The 16,188-nt window shown below is 51.5% G+C and overlaps 1 protein-coding gene across 6 annotated transcripts in view; it reads left to right on the forward strand.

Annotated features, from left to right (window-relative positions):
- The window catches only part of POU6F1 (POU class 6 homeobox 1), a 32,783-nt gene extending 17,479 nt beyond the window's left edge, over nt 1-15,304 (forward strand). For 5 of the 6 annotated variants that reach the window (XM_032284802.1, XM_032284807.1, XM_032284806.1 and 2 more), the window contains 8 exons: nt 1,121-1,242; nt 2,123-2,348; nt 2,878-3,131; nt 3,767-3,895; nt 4,820-5,023; nt 9,331-9,472; nt 10,347-10,515; nt 11,476-15,304. In XM_032284802.1, the coding sequence (XP_032140693.1) occupies nt 1,121-1,242; nt 2,123-2,348; nt 2,878-3,131; nt 3,767-3,895; nt 4,820-5,023; nt 9,331-9,472; nt 10,347-10,515; nt 11,476-11,821 (1,592 nt within the window). In that variant the 3' untranslated portion in view covers nt 11,822-15,304. The remainder of the gene's footprint in view (nt 1-1,120; nt 1,243-2,122; nt 2,349-2,877; nt 3,132-3,766; nt 3,896-4,819; nt 5,024-9,330; nt 9,473-10,346; nt 10,516-11,475) is intronic. The other variant, XM_032284808.1, reaches the window with a different exon arrangement.
- The last annotated feature ends 884 nt before the right edge of the window (nt 15,305-16,188 follow it).

The following is a 16,188-nucleotide window of genomic DNA, read 5'->3' on the forward strand; positions in this document are numbered from 1 at the left end:
AGACGGAGTTTCGCTCTTGTTACCCAGGCTGGAGTGCAATGGCGCGATCTCGGCTCACCGCAACCTCCGCCTCCTGGGTTCAGGCAATTCTCCTGCCTCAGCCTCCCGAGTAGCTGGGATTACAGGCACACGCCACCATGCCCAGCTAATTTTTTGTATTTTTAGTAGAGACGGGGTTTCACCATGTTGACCAGGATGGTCTCGATCTCTTGACCTCGTGATCCACCCGCCTCGGCCTCCCAAAGTGCTGGGATTACAGGCTTGAGCCACCGCGCCCGGCCAAAAAAAAAATTTTTTTAAAAGAAGCCAGTATCTGGTCCAATATCCATCACTCAACTCCTAGGCTCCTTTTAACTCACCATATATTAAATAATAACCCTTCTCCTTGTTGTGTGGCTGTGAAGAAGTTTCCTGGTGGGGTACCCCAGTACCTGCATAGGCCAAGGTACCAAGAACAGGCAAAACGCGGCAGATCACAGGAAGTTCCTTTAGAAGCTAATTGAAGCTGCCCACTTGACTTTAGATCTCGGAATAGCAGAGAAAAGCTGGCTGTCCTGGAGAGCCCCTGTGATCCTGTAGTGCAGCACAGACCTGTCCAATTTTCAGGGACTGTTGCTTGCAGGACTTTGCCCGTCAGGAACTCCTGCCCCTTCCCCAAGCCAGCAGCTGCATCAAAAAGTAGCCTGGAGATGAGGCAAACAGTGATTCGGTGGCTGGATGAACCAAAGATAGCTGCTCCCATCAATTCTAGCTCCAGCCCTCCCTGACGTGTGTGTGCTTCAGGCCCCTCTGTAGACAATGTGACAGTTCTTACAGGGCCAGGAAATGAGGGCTGACACTCACCCACATATCTCCTTCAGCTAGATGTGGGAAGGGGTGGTTAACCTTCCAGAGCTGGCACAGGGCTCCCCAGCCTCCTAGCCTCACTACTGTAGCATTCAGAAAGCTGTCTCATGGGCCAGGGAAGGCCAACGATCGATCTGGGGCTCTGTAGCAATGCAGCATGGGACTGAGGGTCACTGCTTCAGGCTGCAGATGGGATGTCATGTACTGCTGCGGTGACCCTTCCACTCATGTCAGGTTCAATCCTTGTCCTTCTTTCTCTCAATGCCTTGTGAAGTGAAGTCACCCCCGGGGATCCCTCCGAGCCCTGCCCCTGCCATTGCCACCTTCAGCCAAGCCCCAAGCCAGCCTCAGCCATCGCAGACCCTGACGCCACTGGCTGTACAAGCTGCCCCCCAGGTAAGGGCTGCCCCTGGGAGCTGGACAGAGGGTCGAGGGCAGGAGTGGGGCATGGGACAGCCAGCATGGGGAAGCCATGGGATCTGGGAACTTCACTGGGCAGGATGGGGAAGGGGCTGTGGCTTGAGGGAGGGACTCTCCTACTAGGCACCTCCAGCCTCACCCCTGCCTAGATCAGGCCCATTTGGAAAAGGGGATCTGCATTTGCAGGATCATCTCCTTGGGTCCAGCCAGGATTGTAGAAATAACATTAACTCTTTCATGCAGCCAGAGTTTTTGTTTATTGAATGACTGAATGAATACACTTGCTGGCCCTCCAGTGGGTGCCTGGAAAGAGTTAATGGATTGTTCAGAGTCCTCATTTAGAGCCAGGGAGTGGCCCCAGCACCGTGAGAGGCTGCCTTCAGGATCTTGCAGGCAGGCAACATTCTCTGTGCCTTTCCCTACATGCCCTGACTCCAAGGCATCCAGCCAAGGGCATGGTCCATCAGAAACTTCTTGAAGGCCTCTGTGGGCCCTTGACCACTTGGTTCCATCAGCCTCTGCTCCCTGGCCTGTCAGCAAGGGCCCGAGGAAGGCCTGGCAGGCAGCAGACTCTGGTGTGGGAGACATGTGCCCCCTTCCCTTCCTATGAGCAGGGCTGCCTTGCCCTGGATTTGGGCGACTTCTCTGGAGGCAGGACAGTCGGTCCAGGCACCCCCTCAAACGTTTGGGCCTCCAGCTAGGGTTCGGCTCTTCCCCATCCTCATGTGGCCTTTGCCCCATTGCCCTCAGAATGCTTTGTTTGTGCTCAGCTGGGTCTCAGAGACCCAGTGTTTGCGCTGTCAATGTTGATTTTTTATTTTTTCTTTTCTTTTTGAAATCTTGTTTGCTTTTGCAGGTCTTGACTCAGGAAAACTTAGCCACAGTTCTGACAGGAGTTATGGTTCCAGCAGGGGCAGTTACTCAACCTCTTCTTATCCCCATCAGTATTGCAGGTCAAGTGGCTGGTCAGCAGGGGCTGGCCGTGTGGACAATTCCTACAGCAACCGTGGCTGCCCTCCCAGGACTGACCGCTGCTTCTCCTACGGGGGGAATTTTCAAGCCACCTTTAGCCGGTCTCCAAGGTAACGGCAACTCTTCCCAGGACTGCACCAGGCCCCCCACCACCCTCCACTGCACCCCTGCACGCGAGCTTGCCATGTTGGACTCAGAACCCACGGCCCACCCGGGGCAACCGCCCTGGAGTCCGGATCCGGTGTCTTGGGCACCTGGCCGCAGAGCTGCTGCACCACCTCGGGACTGTAGGCTGTGACACCACGCTGGCCCTGCAGGCCTGTTTTACTTCAGCCAGCTGTCTGAGACTGCCCCTCTTCCCCTGCGCCAGAACTCACCCCATGACCAGCCTCCTGGGAAGAAATGCGAGAAGAGTCAACGTCTGGTTCTTGAACCTACACATCTCCTGGCCCCAGGGAGGGGGGATGAGAGATGCTGGCACGCGCCAGCCCTTCAAGGATCAAGGGAATCATGGCTGCCTGCCCCACTGTGCCCACTGTCCCTACCCCCTCTCCTTCTTGTGCCAGATCCCTTGGGATTGGAGCCGCTGTGGGCAGTGGCTAGGTGTTTGAGCACCTCTGTCTCTGCCTTGCTCCATAGCAGCTGCTGTGCTGAACACCGCTCTTCCGGCACCCGTACAAGCTGCCCCACCAGTACAGGCCTCCTCGACGGCCCAACCCCGGCCACCAGCCCAGCCCCAGACGCTGTTCCAGACCCAGCCGCTGCTGCAGACCACACCTGCCATCCTCCCACAGCCCACTGCTGCCACCGCTGCTGCCCCTACCCCCAAGCCAGTGGACACCCCCCCACAGATCACCGTCCAGCCTGCAGGCTTCGCATTTAGCCCAGGAATCGTAAGCTGCTGCCCTCACCCAGGGCTGACCAGGGATGGACGGACTCATGGGCCAAGGGTGGAACTGACCCTTCCCACAGTGAAGGACGAGCCCCCCCCGAAAACAGCCCTTTTCCAACACATCAGCAGAGATGGGCTCCCTCTGAGGCCTTCTCACAGCTACCAGCCCGTCCAGATAAAAGCAGACAACCTCTGCCAAGAGGGCTGGGCACATTCTTCAGAACCTCAACCACTGGACCAGGCTTGGAGGGTGGGATGACGTCTGGGGATTGAAAACTTGTGGGCTGTCACTAAAGTGCAGCCAGAGCTTACAGCTGTATGCCGGTGTCTGTCCAGTATGGCTCCTGGCCTGGCAGTGGGAGCTGTTAGATGTGACTAGGATCACATCAGCCTCTCCATTGTGGCCCTTCTACCCTCCCAGGCCTGGCCTGAAAGATTAACCAGAGTTATTTTTCCATGACTGCGGCCCCGCCCTTCCCTGCTGACGCCGGCAGCCCCTAACCCTGGAAACCATCCAGCCGGTAGACATGAGCCTGAAGCCCACATTCACATTCACCTACCCCAGTGCCCTCTTCCCTCTGCCCAGGGCTCTTCTCACTCCTTGGCTTCTGAGCAAGGCTCTTCCTCCACCCACAGATCAGTGCTGCTTCCCTCGGGGGACAGACCCAGATCCTGGGCTCCCTCACTACAGCTCCGGTCATTACCAGCGCCATTCCCAGCATGCCAGGGATCAGCAGTCAGATCCTCACCAATGCTCAGGGACAGGCAAGTGGCCAAAGACAGGGCTGGAGGGTGGGGACTGTGGAGAGGCTGGCCAGGGGAAGGCAGCCAGGATGTGGGCTGTGGGTTATAGAAACTTGAACAGACGTCAAGCTGTTGTTCTTGTCTCCGGTGTGGCGGCTTTCTGCCAGTGCTAAAGCCGGGCAGCGGTGTAGCCACCTCCCTGTCCTGGAGGTGCTCACTTTAGGTGGGGGTTTTCATTTTTGGAGCACCCATCTTGTGGTCAGGCTTTGTGCTAGGTGCTTTCTCATACATCATCTCACTTTATTTGGAGTACAAATCTATTAGATGCAGATTATTTTTTTTTTAGACAGAGTCTCGCTCTGTTTTGTAGAGAGCTCTGTTGCCCAGGTAGGAGTGCAGTGGCGCGATCTCAGCTCACCGCAACCTCCACCTCCTGCGTTCAAGCAGTTCCCTGCCTCAGCTTCCCCAGTAGCCACCACCAGGCCTGGCTAATTTTTGTGTTTTTAGTAGAGACAGGGTTTCATCATCTTGGCCAGGTTGGTCTTGAACTCCTGACCTCGTGATCCACCTGTCTCAGCCTCCCAAAGTGCTGGGATTACAGGCATAAGCCCCCTCACCTGGCTAGATGGAGATTTTTATTCTCATCTTACAGGACAAAAGGCTGAGGTCAGAGCAATTAAGCCACACAGCTAAAATGTGGCAGAACAAGGCAGGTCTCTCTGAATCCATATCCAGACATATTCCTGCTCCACCATAGCTCTGAGGCTGGAATAAAGGAAGTAGCCTCCAGAGTGTGAATCCTGCATTTTACTAATGCAGAAACAGGCCAGAGCGGGTTGAGTGATTTGTCTATTAGTCTCTTTCCCTGGTGGTGTGGGGATTTGGGTTTGGGGTGGAGCTGGACACTATCCTCACTCCTGGGGTCCCTGCCTTATTTCCTCCCAGGTTATTGGAACCCTTCCATGGGTAGTGAACTCAGCTAGTGTGGCGGCTCCAGCACCAGCCCAAAGCCTCCAGGTCCAGGCCGTGACCCCCCAACTGTTGTTGAACGCCCAGGGCCAGGTGATTGCAACCCTGGCCAGCAGCCCCCTGCCTCCACCTGTGGCTGTCCGGAAGCCAAGCACACCTGAGTCCCCTGCTAAGAGTGAGGTACAAGGGCTGGGGGTGGGGTGGGAGGTGGGGCAGGCTCTGCTATTTGGCACGGCTGTGTCCCTCCAGACTGCCAGGCAGGACAGTGTCTTCTGAAACTCCTAGGAGAGAGCCAGGTACCTCCTAAAATCAGGGAGGTCCCAGAGTAGAAAGCCCACCTGCATCCACACAGGTTCTGCCAGGGGAAACAGCACCAGGAGACCCCCTACTCACACACAATCAACATATGTGTATGTGCCCTCAGAGGCCAGTGCTGTTCTAAGAAGGTCAGGGAGATAGGTGATGGTCAAAGTAGACTGGGCCAGGATCAGCTTTAGGATGAACAACCTTCCGAAAAGCCCTAGGAAGTCAGTTTTGTACCCGCTCCTCTACCTCTCCATCCCTCCACCCCTCCACTTGGCACTGTGGCTTTGATTTACTCATTGCTCATTCTAGGAGTATTTTTTGAGTGCCTACTTTTTCCCAAGTGCTGAAAACACAAAGATGAATAAGATGCCCTCCTAGCCTTAGGTAGCTTGACATTAGAGACAGTTACAAGTCAGTGGGAAAAACTCACAGGGACACACAAATAAGGTGGTTTGGGGCCCCAGAGAAAAGAGCTCTCTACAAACTTGGGGGTTAGCAACGCTTCATAGATAAGGGACGTTGGACCATCATAAAGAGATGAAGCCAGGCGTGGTGGTGCTCACCTGTAGTCCCAGCCACTCAGGAGGCTGAGACAGAGGATCACTTGAGGCAGAGAGTTCAAGGCTGCCGTGTACGATGATCATGGCTGTGAACAGCCACTGCACTCCAGCCTGGACAACACAGCAAGACCCCATCTCTCTTTTTTTTTTAATTTATTTTATTGCATTTTAGGTTTTGGGGTACATATGGAGAACATGCAAGATTGTTGCATAGGAACACACATGGCAGTGTGATTTGCTGCCTTCCTCCCCATCACCTATATCTGGCATCTCTCCCCTTGCTATCTCTCCCCAACTCCCCACTCCCCACCATCCCTCCCCTATTTCCCCCCAACAGACCCCAGTGTGTAGTGCTCCCCTCCCTGTGTCCATGTGTTCTCCTTGTTCAACACCCGCCTATGAGTGAGAACATGCGGTGTTTGATCTTCTGCTCTTCTGTCAGTTTGCTGAGAATGATGGTTTCCAGGTTCATCCATGTCCCTACAAAGGACACAAACTCATCGTTTTTGATGGCTGCATAATATTCCATGGTGTATATGTGCCACATTTTCCCTGTCTAGTCTATCATCGATGGGCATTTGGGTTGGTTCCAGGAGCAAGACCCCATTTCTAAAGATACAAAGGGAGGAATTGGATGTGAGTGTTCTACCTTCAGGAACTGCAACAAGTATGGCCTGCTAGAGCAGTAGTTCTCACGCCTGTGCATCAGAATCCCTGGAGGGCTTGCTGGAATGAAGATTCCAGGGTCCCATCTCCAGAGTTTCTTATTTAGTAGATCTGAAATGGGGTCCAAGAGTTTGCATTTCTAAGTTCTTAGGTTATAATAAGGCCAGTGGTTTGCAAATGTAGTATGCACATCCAAGCTTTGTGCAGAACCTCTTAGCTTCCTCTGTGAATAGGGATCATAAGGGTACCAACTTCAGAAGGTTATGAACACCAAAGGATGTATTATACATGGGCAATGAACACTGGCGCACAGAAAGCACTCGAAAAACAAACAGTAGTTCTTGTCATTACCATCATCAGGTAGTGGGGAACTGCTGAAGGGCTTTAGCAAGAAAATGGCTGACCAGATGTGCTTTTTTTTCTTTCTTTTTTTTTTTTTTTGAGACGGAGTTTCGATCTTGTTGCCCAGGCTGGAGTGCAATGGCACGATCTCGGCTCACCGCAACCTCCGCCTCCTGGGTTCAGGCAATTCTCCTGCCTCAGCCTCCTGAGTAGCTGGGATTACAGGCATGCGCCACCATGCCCAGCTAATTTTTTGTATTTTTAGTAGAGACGGGGTTTCACCACGTTGACCAGGATGGTCTCAATCTCTTGACCTCGTGATCCACCCGTCTCGGCCTCCCAAAGTGTTGGGATTACAGGCGTGAGCCACCGCGCCCGGCTCTTTTTTTTTTTTTTGAGACCAGGGTCTTGCTCTGTTGCCCATGCCAAAACTGATGGAGTGCAGTGATGTGACCTCGGCTCACTGCAACCTCTGCTCCTAGGCTCAATCAGTCCTCCCACCTCAGCCTCCCCAGTAGCTGGTACTACAGGTATGCACCACCACACCTAGCTATTTTGTGTATTTTTTGTAGAGACAGGGTTTTGCCACGTTGCCCAGGCTGGTCCTGAGCTCCTGGACTCAAGTGATCAGCCCACCTCAGCCTCCCAAAGTACTGGGATTACAGGCATGCAACACCATGCCCAGCTGAGATAATGCATTTTTTAAAAAATCCCTATTATAGTCTGGGTGCAGTGGCTCAGGCCTGTAATCCTAGCACTTTGGGAGGCTGAGGCAGGCAGATGACCTGAGGTCAGGAGTTCGAGACCGGCCTTACCAATATGGTGAAACCACATCTCTACTAAATATACAAATTGACTGCTTGTGGTGGTGGATGCCTGTAATCCCAGCTTCTCAGGAGGCTGAGGCAGGAGAATCACTTGAACCCAGGAGGCAGAGGTTGTGGTGAGCCGAGTTCGCACCCCTGCACTCCAGCCTGGGTGACGGAGTGAGACTCCATCTCAAAACAAAAAATCCCTGTTATTCACATGGCGTCACAAACTGGACTGTGGTGAGGCAGTTTAAACAGCCCCAGGGAGAGGCAAGGAGCTCTGAACTAAGGCAAAGGCCCTGGGGACGAAGAAGCAATGGATTCGAGACGTACCAGGGTAGAATCCAGGAAACAGGACCATCCTGGAGAAATCTGTACTTCCTAGAAAGCTTTTTGTTTTTTAAATTGTACCAAATACTTTCATATATATTAGTTTCTCCTGATTGCAAACATGATAGGTGGTTTTTACAAAAATTCTAATATTTTGTGTAATGTAAAAAGTAAAAAGCTCTTTTAATTCCATCTCCAGAGACAGTTTCTTTTGATAGCTCACTTAATATGCCTCAAGATTTTGCTTTTCTGGAAATTCATATGTATTTTCTAAAGCCATTATTCCATAAAAACTGATTTTCTTTTTTAAAATTTTTTATTTTTTATTTTTTGAGACGGAGTCTCACTCTGTTGCCCAGGCTGGAGTGCAGTGGCACAATCTCAGCTTACTGTGACCTCCACCTTCTGGGTTCAAGCGATTATCCCGCCTTAGCCTCCCAAGTAGCTGGGATTACAGGTGCGTGCCACCATACCTGGGTAATTTTTGTATTCTGAGTAAGAGATGGGGTTTCACCATGTTGGCCAGGCTGGTCCCGAACTCCTGATCCAACCATCTTGGCCTCCCAAAGTGCTGGGATTACAGGCATGAGCCACCGTACCTGGCCAAAACTGATTTTCACCTTACTTTTTTCACTTACGGTTGTGACTCAGACATTAGAGTAGTTAAGAGGTATACCTCTCCTTTTCAGTGGCTACACAGTCTCTCATGGTGGAGAGATACTAAAAGCCATCTATCCGTTTCCCTATTCAGGCTCATTTGGGGCCTGAGAGGCTCTAAGTAGGTTGAGGCTGATTCTTTGAGGGCAGAGATTTGGAAGCAGTTATCCCAAGCGAGGGCACTTGTTGGCACCTTGGCCAAGTGTACTGAACCTTTTCTGAGCCTTTCACCTACCTGCGTCACAGGTGGGTGTGAAGCTCTGTGTTGGTAGGGCAGGTCACTGTGCTTATTTAGTATAACTGAGTCATTATTATTGGGCAGGTGTTAATAAGAAGCTTCTAGTCTTGCGTTTTTTTGTTTTTTTTTTTTTGTTTGTTTGTTTTTGAGATGAAGTCTCACTGTGTCACCCAGGCTGGAGTGCAGTGGCACGATCTCGGCTTATTGCAACCTCTGCCTCCCAGGTTCAAGTGATTCTCCTGCCTCAGCCTACTGAGTAGCTGGGATTACAGGCGCCCACCACCATGCCCAGCTGACTTTTGTAGTTTTAGTGGAGCCAGGGTTTTGCCATGTTGCCCAGGCTGATCTCAAACTTCCAACCTCAAGGCGATCCTCCCACCTTGGCTTCTCAAAGTGTTGGGATTACAGGCGTCAGCCACCATGCCCAGCCTAGTCTTGTTTTATGATAAGGCCTGGGTGGGAGTGTCCTGCATGCATGAGGATTTCATGCCTGTTTTTGCCCTGCCTGTGGTCCACCCAGGGTCCAGCTCCCTGAGCCTGGCAGAGGGTAGCAAAGCCTTGTTTTCTCTCCTTTCACAGGTGCAGCCCATCCAGCCCACACCAACAGTGCCCCAGCCTGCTGTGGTCATCGCCAGCCCAGCTCCAGCAGCCAAGCCATCTGCCTCTGCTCCTATCCCAATTACCTGCTCAGAGACCCCCACTGTCAGTCAGTTGGTGTCCAGTAAGTGGCTCCTGGAGAGAGTATGGACAAGTGGGGAGGCATTTATTTGGGCCCCCAACCCCTTCAGATGCTGCTTTCCTTGATAAACATCCTGGGGTCCAAAGGGGAAGGACAGAGGCCTAATGTGAGGGGCTGGCTTTTTTTTTTTTTGAGATGGAGTTTCACTCTTGTTGCCCAAGCTGGAGTACAGTGGTTTGACCTCCGCTCACTGCAACCTCCACCTCCTGGGTTCAAGCGATTCTCCTGCCTCAGCCTCTCGAGTAGCTGGGATTACAGGCACCCACCATCACACTCAGCTAATTTTTTGTGTTTTTAGTAGAGATAGGGTTTCACCACATTGGCCAAGCTGGTCTCTAACTCCTGACATCAGGTGATCCACCTGCCTCAGCCTCCCAAAGTGCTGGGATTACAGGCATGAGCCACCATGCCTGGCAGGGACTGGCTTTTTTATTTCCAGTCCTATTGAGGTGGAGTTTGAGCACAATGACCGTGGAGGCTTTTTAGCTGGATGGCTGCTTCTTGGAGAGGCAGAGCTGTGGGCTGTCTCTACTGCGGTCTCTCACCCAGTATTTGAGGAATGTGGGTGACCAACAGGTGTGTTTGAGGCCAGGCCTAGGGAGAATGGGGGAGGGTCAGCAGTTAGAGCTGGAAGAACTTCAAAATAGCTCCTTACCCCTGGAGAGGTGGGTTCAGGCCCCTTTACTTCAAGTCTTGCTTGTCTTGGGGCCAAAGGTGATAAGGGTCTTGAGAGTGCATGAGCCTTTTGCCAGATGTCCTCATCTCTCACTACTGCTTCAGTCCTGACCAATGAGCTAGCTAAGCAGGGATGGTTCCCATCTTACACACTCATCCCTGCTCCCTCCCTCTGGCCTAGAGCCACATACTCCAAGTCTGGATGAGGATGGGATCAATTTAGAAGAGATCCGGGAGTTTGCTAAGAACTTTAAGATACGGCGGCTTTCCCTGGGCCTTACACAGACCCAGGTGGGTCAGGCTCTGACTGCAACGGAAGGTCCAGCCTACAGCCAGTCAGCCATCTGCCGGTGAGTAAGACGGCCCTAGACAGGATTAGGACCTGCTCAGCTGCCTGGTGCCACTGGGCACTCATGGGAACCTGGGCACCTGCCCCTTTTCCATATGACCCCTTGTTCCAGTCTTCTTCCAGATAGGAAGACTGCCTTCAGGGTAGATACGAACACCTGGGGTAGTTAAAGACTGACCCTGTCCTTCTGAGGCTCTCTGAAGTTTATCCTCCAATCCTGGGCATTAAAATGGTCTTCTTTTGGGAACCCAAGACCCTAATCCACTGAGGAATTCTAGCAGGAAAGGAGTACAGCCTGTAAAATTAGTCACAGAAGTGGGAACTTCAATCCTATCCTGGCCCATAACTGTAACCCACCACACCTCATCATGCTCCCATCCCCCTTCTTACAAGGCTTGACTATAAAGTAACACAGCTGAGTTTTCTGTAAGCCACTTATAAACTGGTTTTGGCACCAGGAGGGGTAGAGGCCGAAAGGTTTCATCTGCCTGCCAGCTCCATAGGTCAGACTAGAGTGAGCATTAGAATTCTGTGGAGAATCCTGTTGCCACATCCAGGCTCAGCCAGAAAGAGTGGCCTGTCTTGTTAGTGATGCTGCTATAGGAGTGCGACTGGAGGCCTCCCAAGGCGGCTCTTCAAAGGACTTCATTCATTTAGGTGAACATTCTAGAATGGTTGTTCATAAAGCATTTGGACTATTATTATTGCACTACTGACTGAGCTGAGGTCATGGGAATGGTCTCCCTGTTAGGACCGGGGGCATCAGAGGGTCTGAGGTTTCCGGGCTTGGCCAAGCTAGAGGGGTCCTGGTGGAGGTGGTAAGGGGAGCACTGGGTATGGTCTCACCAGCCCCAAGTGGAGCGGCCCCTGGAGGATGGAGCCTACACCTCGGTGTGGGGTGTGCCAGAGAGACCGAGAAGCTCTCACTGCCTGCCTCTTCCTGGGTGTGGGTTGCCCACAGGTTTGAGAAGCTGGACATCACACCCAAGAGTGCCCAGAAGCTGAAGCCAGTGCTGGAAAAGTGGCTAAATGAAGCGGAACTGCGGAACCAGGAAGGCCAGCAGAACCTGATGGAGTTTGTAGGAGGCGAGCCCTCTAAGAAACGCAAACGCCGCACCTCCTTCACTCCCCAGGCCATAGAGGCTCTCAATGCCTATTTTGAGAAGAACCCGCTGCCCACAGGCCAGGAGATCACTGAAATTGCTAAGGAGCTCAACTATGACCGTGAGGTCGTGCGTGTCTGGTTCTGCAATCGGCGCCAGACGCTGAAGAACACTAGCAAGCTGAATGTCTTTCAGATCCCTTAGGCCCAGCCCCCGGCACTGTGTTCTAGCACTTTGTCTGTTTTCCTTGGCATCCGGCTGCTGCCACTGCCATGACAGCACCTGTCATTTTGCCACGTGCAGCTGTGCTCGCCCCAGGTCATGAGACTCCACTGTGTGCATGTGCGTGAATGTCCCTCTTCTCTCCCACGTATTTCACATCATGGAGAGGCCACATATCCCACATCACGGGGCCACACGAGAGCTCCAGGTTCTGGACTGGTTGCTCCAAAGAAGAGGATTTATGATGTCACTTAGAGAAGCACTTTGCTAGCATGGTTTCTGAAGGGTGAATTCTGGTGGGGAACCAGAAACTCACTGTCTTTGGGGCAGAGCTATAGCAGCTCCTACGGACCACTGGCCATTAGCTCGGCTTTTGATGGCATTCTCTTTCCACCTTCTCTTCTCCTTTGCTCTTCTGTGTTAGTGTGGCAGGTATGACAACTCATCCAGTGGACCCACAGCCTCACACTGCCCTTCCCCACACATTTTGCCTGCAGGCGCACAGAAAGGACCTAGGAGATAAAATTCAGAAAAGTGTGATGTGCTGCTCAGAAGGTCAGACTCAAGGTCTGCCTTGATCTCAAGGTCAGAAGGTTCCCAAACCCCTGGGGCCAGAACATGGGCTCTTCTCTCCCACCTCTCCCTGGTTCCTTTGCAGAGAAATTTGCACTAAAACAGAACGTTTTCTTTTGCAATCCATGTTGGAAGGAAGCAACAGTGAACTGTACCTGTCCTGGAGTTGTCCTGGGGCTGCAGCAGGTTGGGAATTTAGAAAATAAGGCCATTCTTTCAGATTTTAATCTAATCTCTGTTGATGGCCATCCCTCCCACAAAAAAGATCTTGGGTTAAGAAAACTTGCAGCCTGGAAAATCCCACTGCCCAAGCAAACAGGCAACTCTGGAGAAAAATAAGGAAAGGAATGCTGACTTTCTCTGACTTTCTCTTGTCCCCACACCCATTCCCAACCCAATGCTGGGGCCTTCTGAAAAGGAGCAAATTAAACAGTAAACCAGACAGCAAGGCCCTGGGGGAAAGAACAGCATCCCTGAATAAATGATGGAGTCCAGGAAGGTCTCTTGTGGAAGTTGACTTGACTCTAATTTTCTTTGTAACTTTAAGCCTTGGATACTGGAGGAGAAATCTCATTTTGTCAAGTCTCAGACCATGTCTATGTCAAGTCTCAGCAATCCCCTCAGTGTCCTCTGAACACCAAGAACACCCCTAGATCAGGTTGGGTTATGCCTCTAAACAGGATGGCTGTGGTACCTTGGGGGCTGGCTCTTATCCGAGCTGCTAAGTGAGTTTCCAGCCTCATTGTGGCTGGACAGCCCCTAAAATTCAGTATGTAACTCCAGAAAGTCAGGAGAGAATTAAGATTTGCTTAGATGAGCACAGGCTGGCTTTGTAGACCATCTGTAAAGGGCCCCAAGTCATGGGGGTCAACCACGCCTCTCTTCAGTACTCTTATCCTTACAGAGGCTGTTTTTTGTTTTGTTTTGGTTTGGTTTTTTTAAAGATGGGGTTTTACCATGATGGCCAGACTGTTCTTGAACTCTTGACCTCAGGTGATCCACCCACCTTGGCCTCCCAAAGTGCTAGGATTACAGGCGTGAGCCACCACGCCCAGCACAGAGGCTGGTTTCTAACAGCTGCTTCCACTGCCCCTCCCATGATAGACCCTGAGGAAGCCACTGACAGGTGGGGGCGCATCACCACCTCTGTCAGTCACTGGTGCTCAGCCACCTCCTAGCCTAGCTTCCTCTGGTGTGCTGTTTCCTTTCCTACTTACTGTTGGTCCCTCCCAGCCCCTGCAATGCCAGCGTGGCCACACTCTTAGTGTGTTGAATTAGCACACGCGAGGGCGCCCGCACGTGCACACACACACACACACACACACACACGCCCTGCTGCATTTGGAAAAACCATGCCTGCCAGATTGTAGCAGAGGTGAGGAAGCAAGTGGGCAGCTTGCCTGACCCAGCTTCCCAGGAGAGCCTGTCTCAACAGAGAGGCTCCACACTCTAGTTCAGGGCTATCGACCTGCCTCAATGAGATAACAAAGTCATTTGGGAGGGGTGTTGTAAACTAGTTTTCAGTGAGAATAGTTAAGTTCCAGAGCTTATAAAGGATTCAGTGACTTACACTTCAAAAAATTAGGCCAGGCACGGTGGCTTATGCCTGTAATTCCAACACTTTGGGAGACTGAGCCAGGCAGATCATTTGAGGTCAGTTCAAGACCAGCCTGACCAACATGGTGAAATCCTGTCTCTACTAAAAATACAAAAATTAGCCAGGTGTGGTGGCACATGCCTGTAATCCCAGGTACTTGGGAGGTTGAGGCAGAAGAATTGCTTGAACCTGGGAGGTGGAGGTTACAATGAGCTGAGACTGCACTACTGCACTCCAGCCTGGGTGACAAAGCAAGACTGTTTCGGGAAAAAAAAAAAAAAAAAAACAACTCAGAGAGATGCAGGTTTTCATGCTCAGATGCTTGCATTCAGGTATGCTTTCTTTTTTGAGAGCGACAAATGGGTCACAGCTGGTACCCTGGGAATAGCACATAATCCAGGGTGTGTCTGTGGTGGTGGACATGCAGGAGGACGCCATCTGTCCTGTGTTATGATGGGAAAACAATCATGAACCACTGGTCTAAATTAGGGCTGGCCATGCTTTCTCAGCCCCTCCCTCATTTAAATCTGTCTTCCCAAGGCTGAGCTAGAATGAAACCATTTCTCCTCTGTAGGAATGATGGGCTGGTCATTCAGAGGAACAATAGCAGGGCTGGGAGGTTTGCAGCTGAATTCCCCAGGCATGGGGGTGCAGGGTTTCCCTGATGTGTACCCAAAGCAGAGCTTGCTGGCCTATGACCTCTGCCCTTGCTCCCCCAGTGTAAGACTCCCCAGGAGGCAGCTCGGGCCTGAACCTCTCAACCAGGAATTGGGTTTATTTTATTTTTTTTGTTAGCATCGGGTTCTGAAGGGAGTTGGTAAACATTTTGTTTTGGAAGCATCTTCTGGACTTAAGCCAGAACTTAGTGTCTCCCTTACTATGGAAAGAGGAGAATGGACAGAAATGGTTTAACTGTGTGGGGTTTTGTTTGTTTTGTTTTAAATGGAAGAAAGACCAAAACTTTCCTGCTGAATCAGCTGGGGCCTTTGACCCTGCACTAACCATGGCATTTTATCCAGGTGAAGTCCAGGGAAAGAATTCAGCCAAATGGACTAAGGAACACATGAGTTTGGAATGCGAGACCGTGACGTTTTTGTGTTCTTGGAAATCCAGTTCCCTCCCCATGCCCAGATTTCCTTCCTGCCTCATGGACCAGGCTCTGACACTGAGGTTCTCACTGCTCCCAGCACAGGCAAAGCCTCCTGAGGGCTGGAGGGGTGGCAAGGGGAGAGGAGAATGGGAAAGAAGCACTTGATGTAGTTGTGTGGAATAAACAGTATTTTTTCTTTTGTCTGGTCCGCTTGTTTCCTGTTCACTTGTCAAGGTAGAGATAGAAGGGAACCAGTGTCAGAGGCTAGGGAAGTGACAGCCTTTGCTGTCAGCTTGCAGCCTGGAAAATCCCATTGCAAGAAAGCAGGGGTCAGTGCTCTGGATTCCCACCTCAGAAGTCCCTGCTTGAGCCTTCCTGCCACCACGACCTTCCCTACAGGGCACACAGTCCACAGACCAATGGGGTGTGTCCTTTCTCCTTTTAGATCACCTTTCTTTTCTTTTCTTTTTCTTTTTTTTTAAGATGGGGTTTCACCACAATGTTGGCCAGGCTGGTCCCAAACTCCTAATCTCAAGTGATCCGCCCACGTCAGCCTCCCAAAGTGCTGGGATTACAGGCATGAGCCACCACGCCCAGCTTAAAATCACCTTTCTTATTCCTAGGACCCCAGAATTCTCTGCCAAGCCCACTTCCTGGATCCCTGCTTTCTGGGTTCCAAGAGTTGTGCTGTTGGTGTGCACACTTGTAGGTCTAAGACGTGGTTATCTTAGTCTGCTCTGGTTGCTACAACAAAGTACCTTAGATTCAGTGACTTACAGACAACAGAAATTTCTTGTTCATGGTTTTGAAGACTGGGAAGTCCAAGATCAAGGTCAAGATCAAGGTCGATGTCTGATGAAAGCCCTCTTCCTCATAGACCGGTGTCTTTTCACTGTAAACTCACATGGTGGAAGGGCAAGCAAGCTCCCTTGGCCTCTTTTATAAGGAAGCTAATCCCACTAATCCTACTCAACTAATCGCCTTCCAAAAGGCCCCACCTTAATACAGTCGGCCCTCCATATTCCTGGGGTCTGCGTCCTCAGATGGAAAACACAGTATTCAAAAATAGCAACAGGCCGGGCATGGTGG

Source organism: Sapajus apella, unplaced genomic scaffold (genome assembly GCF_009761245.1).
Source record: "Sapajus apella isolate SASKATOON/1434 unplaced genomic scaffold, GSC_monkey_1.0 scaffold2, whole genome shotgun sequence".
Taxonomy (NCBI): Eukaryota; Metazoa; Chordata; class Mammalia; order Primates; family Cebidae; genus Sapajus; species Sapajus apella.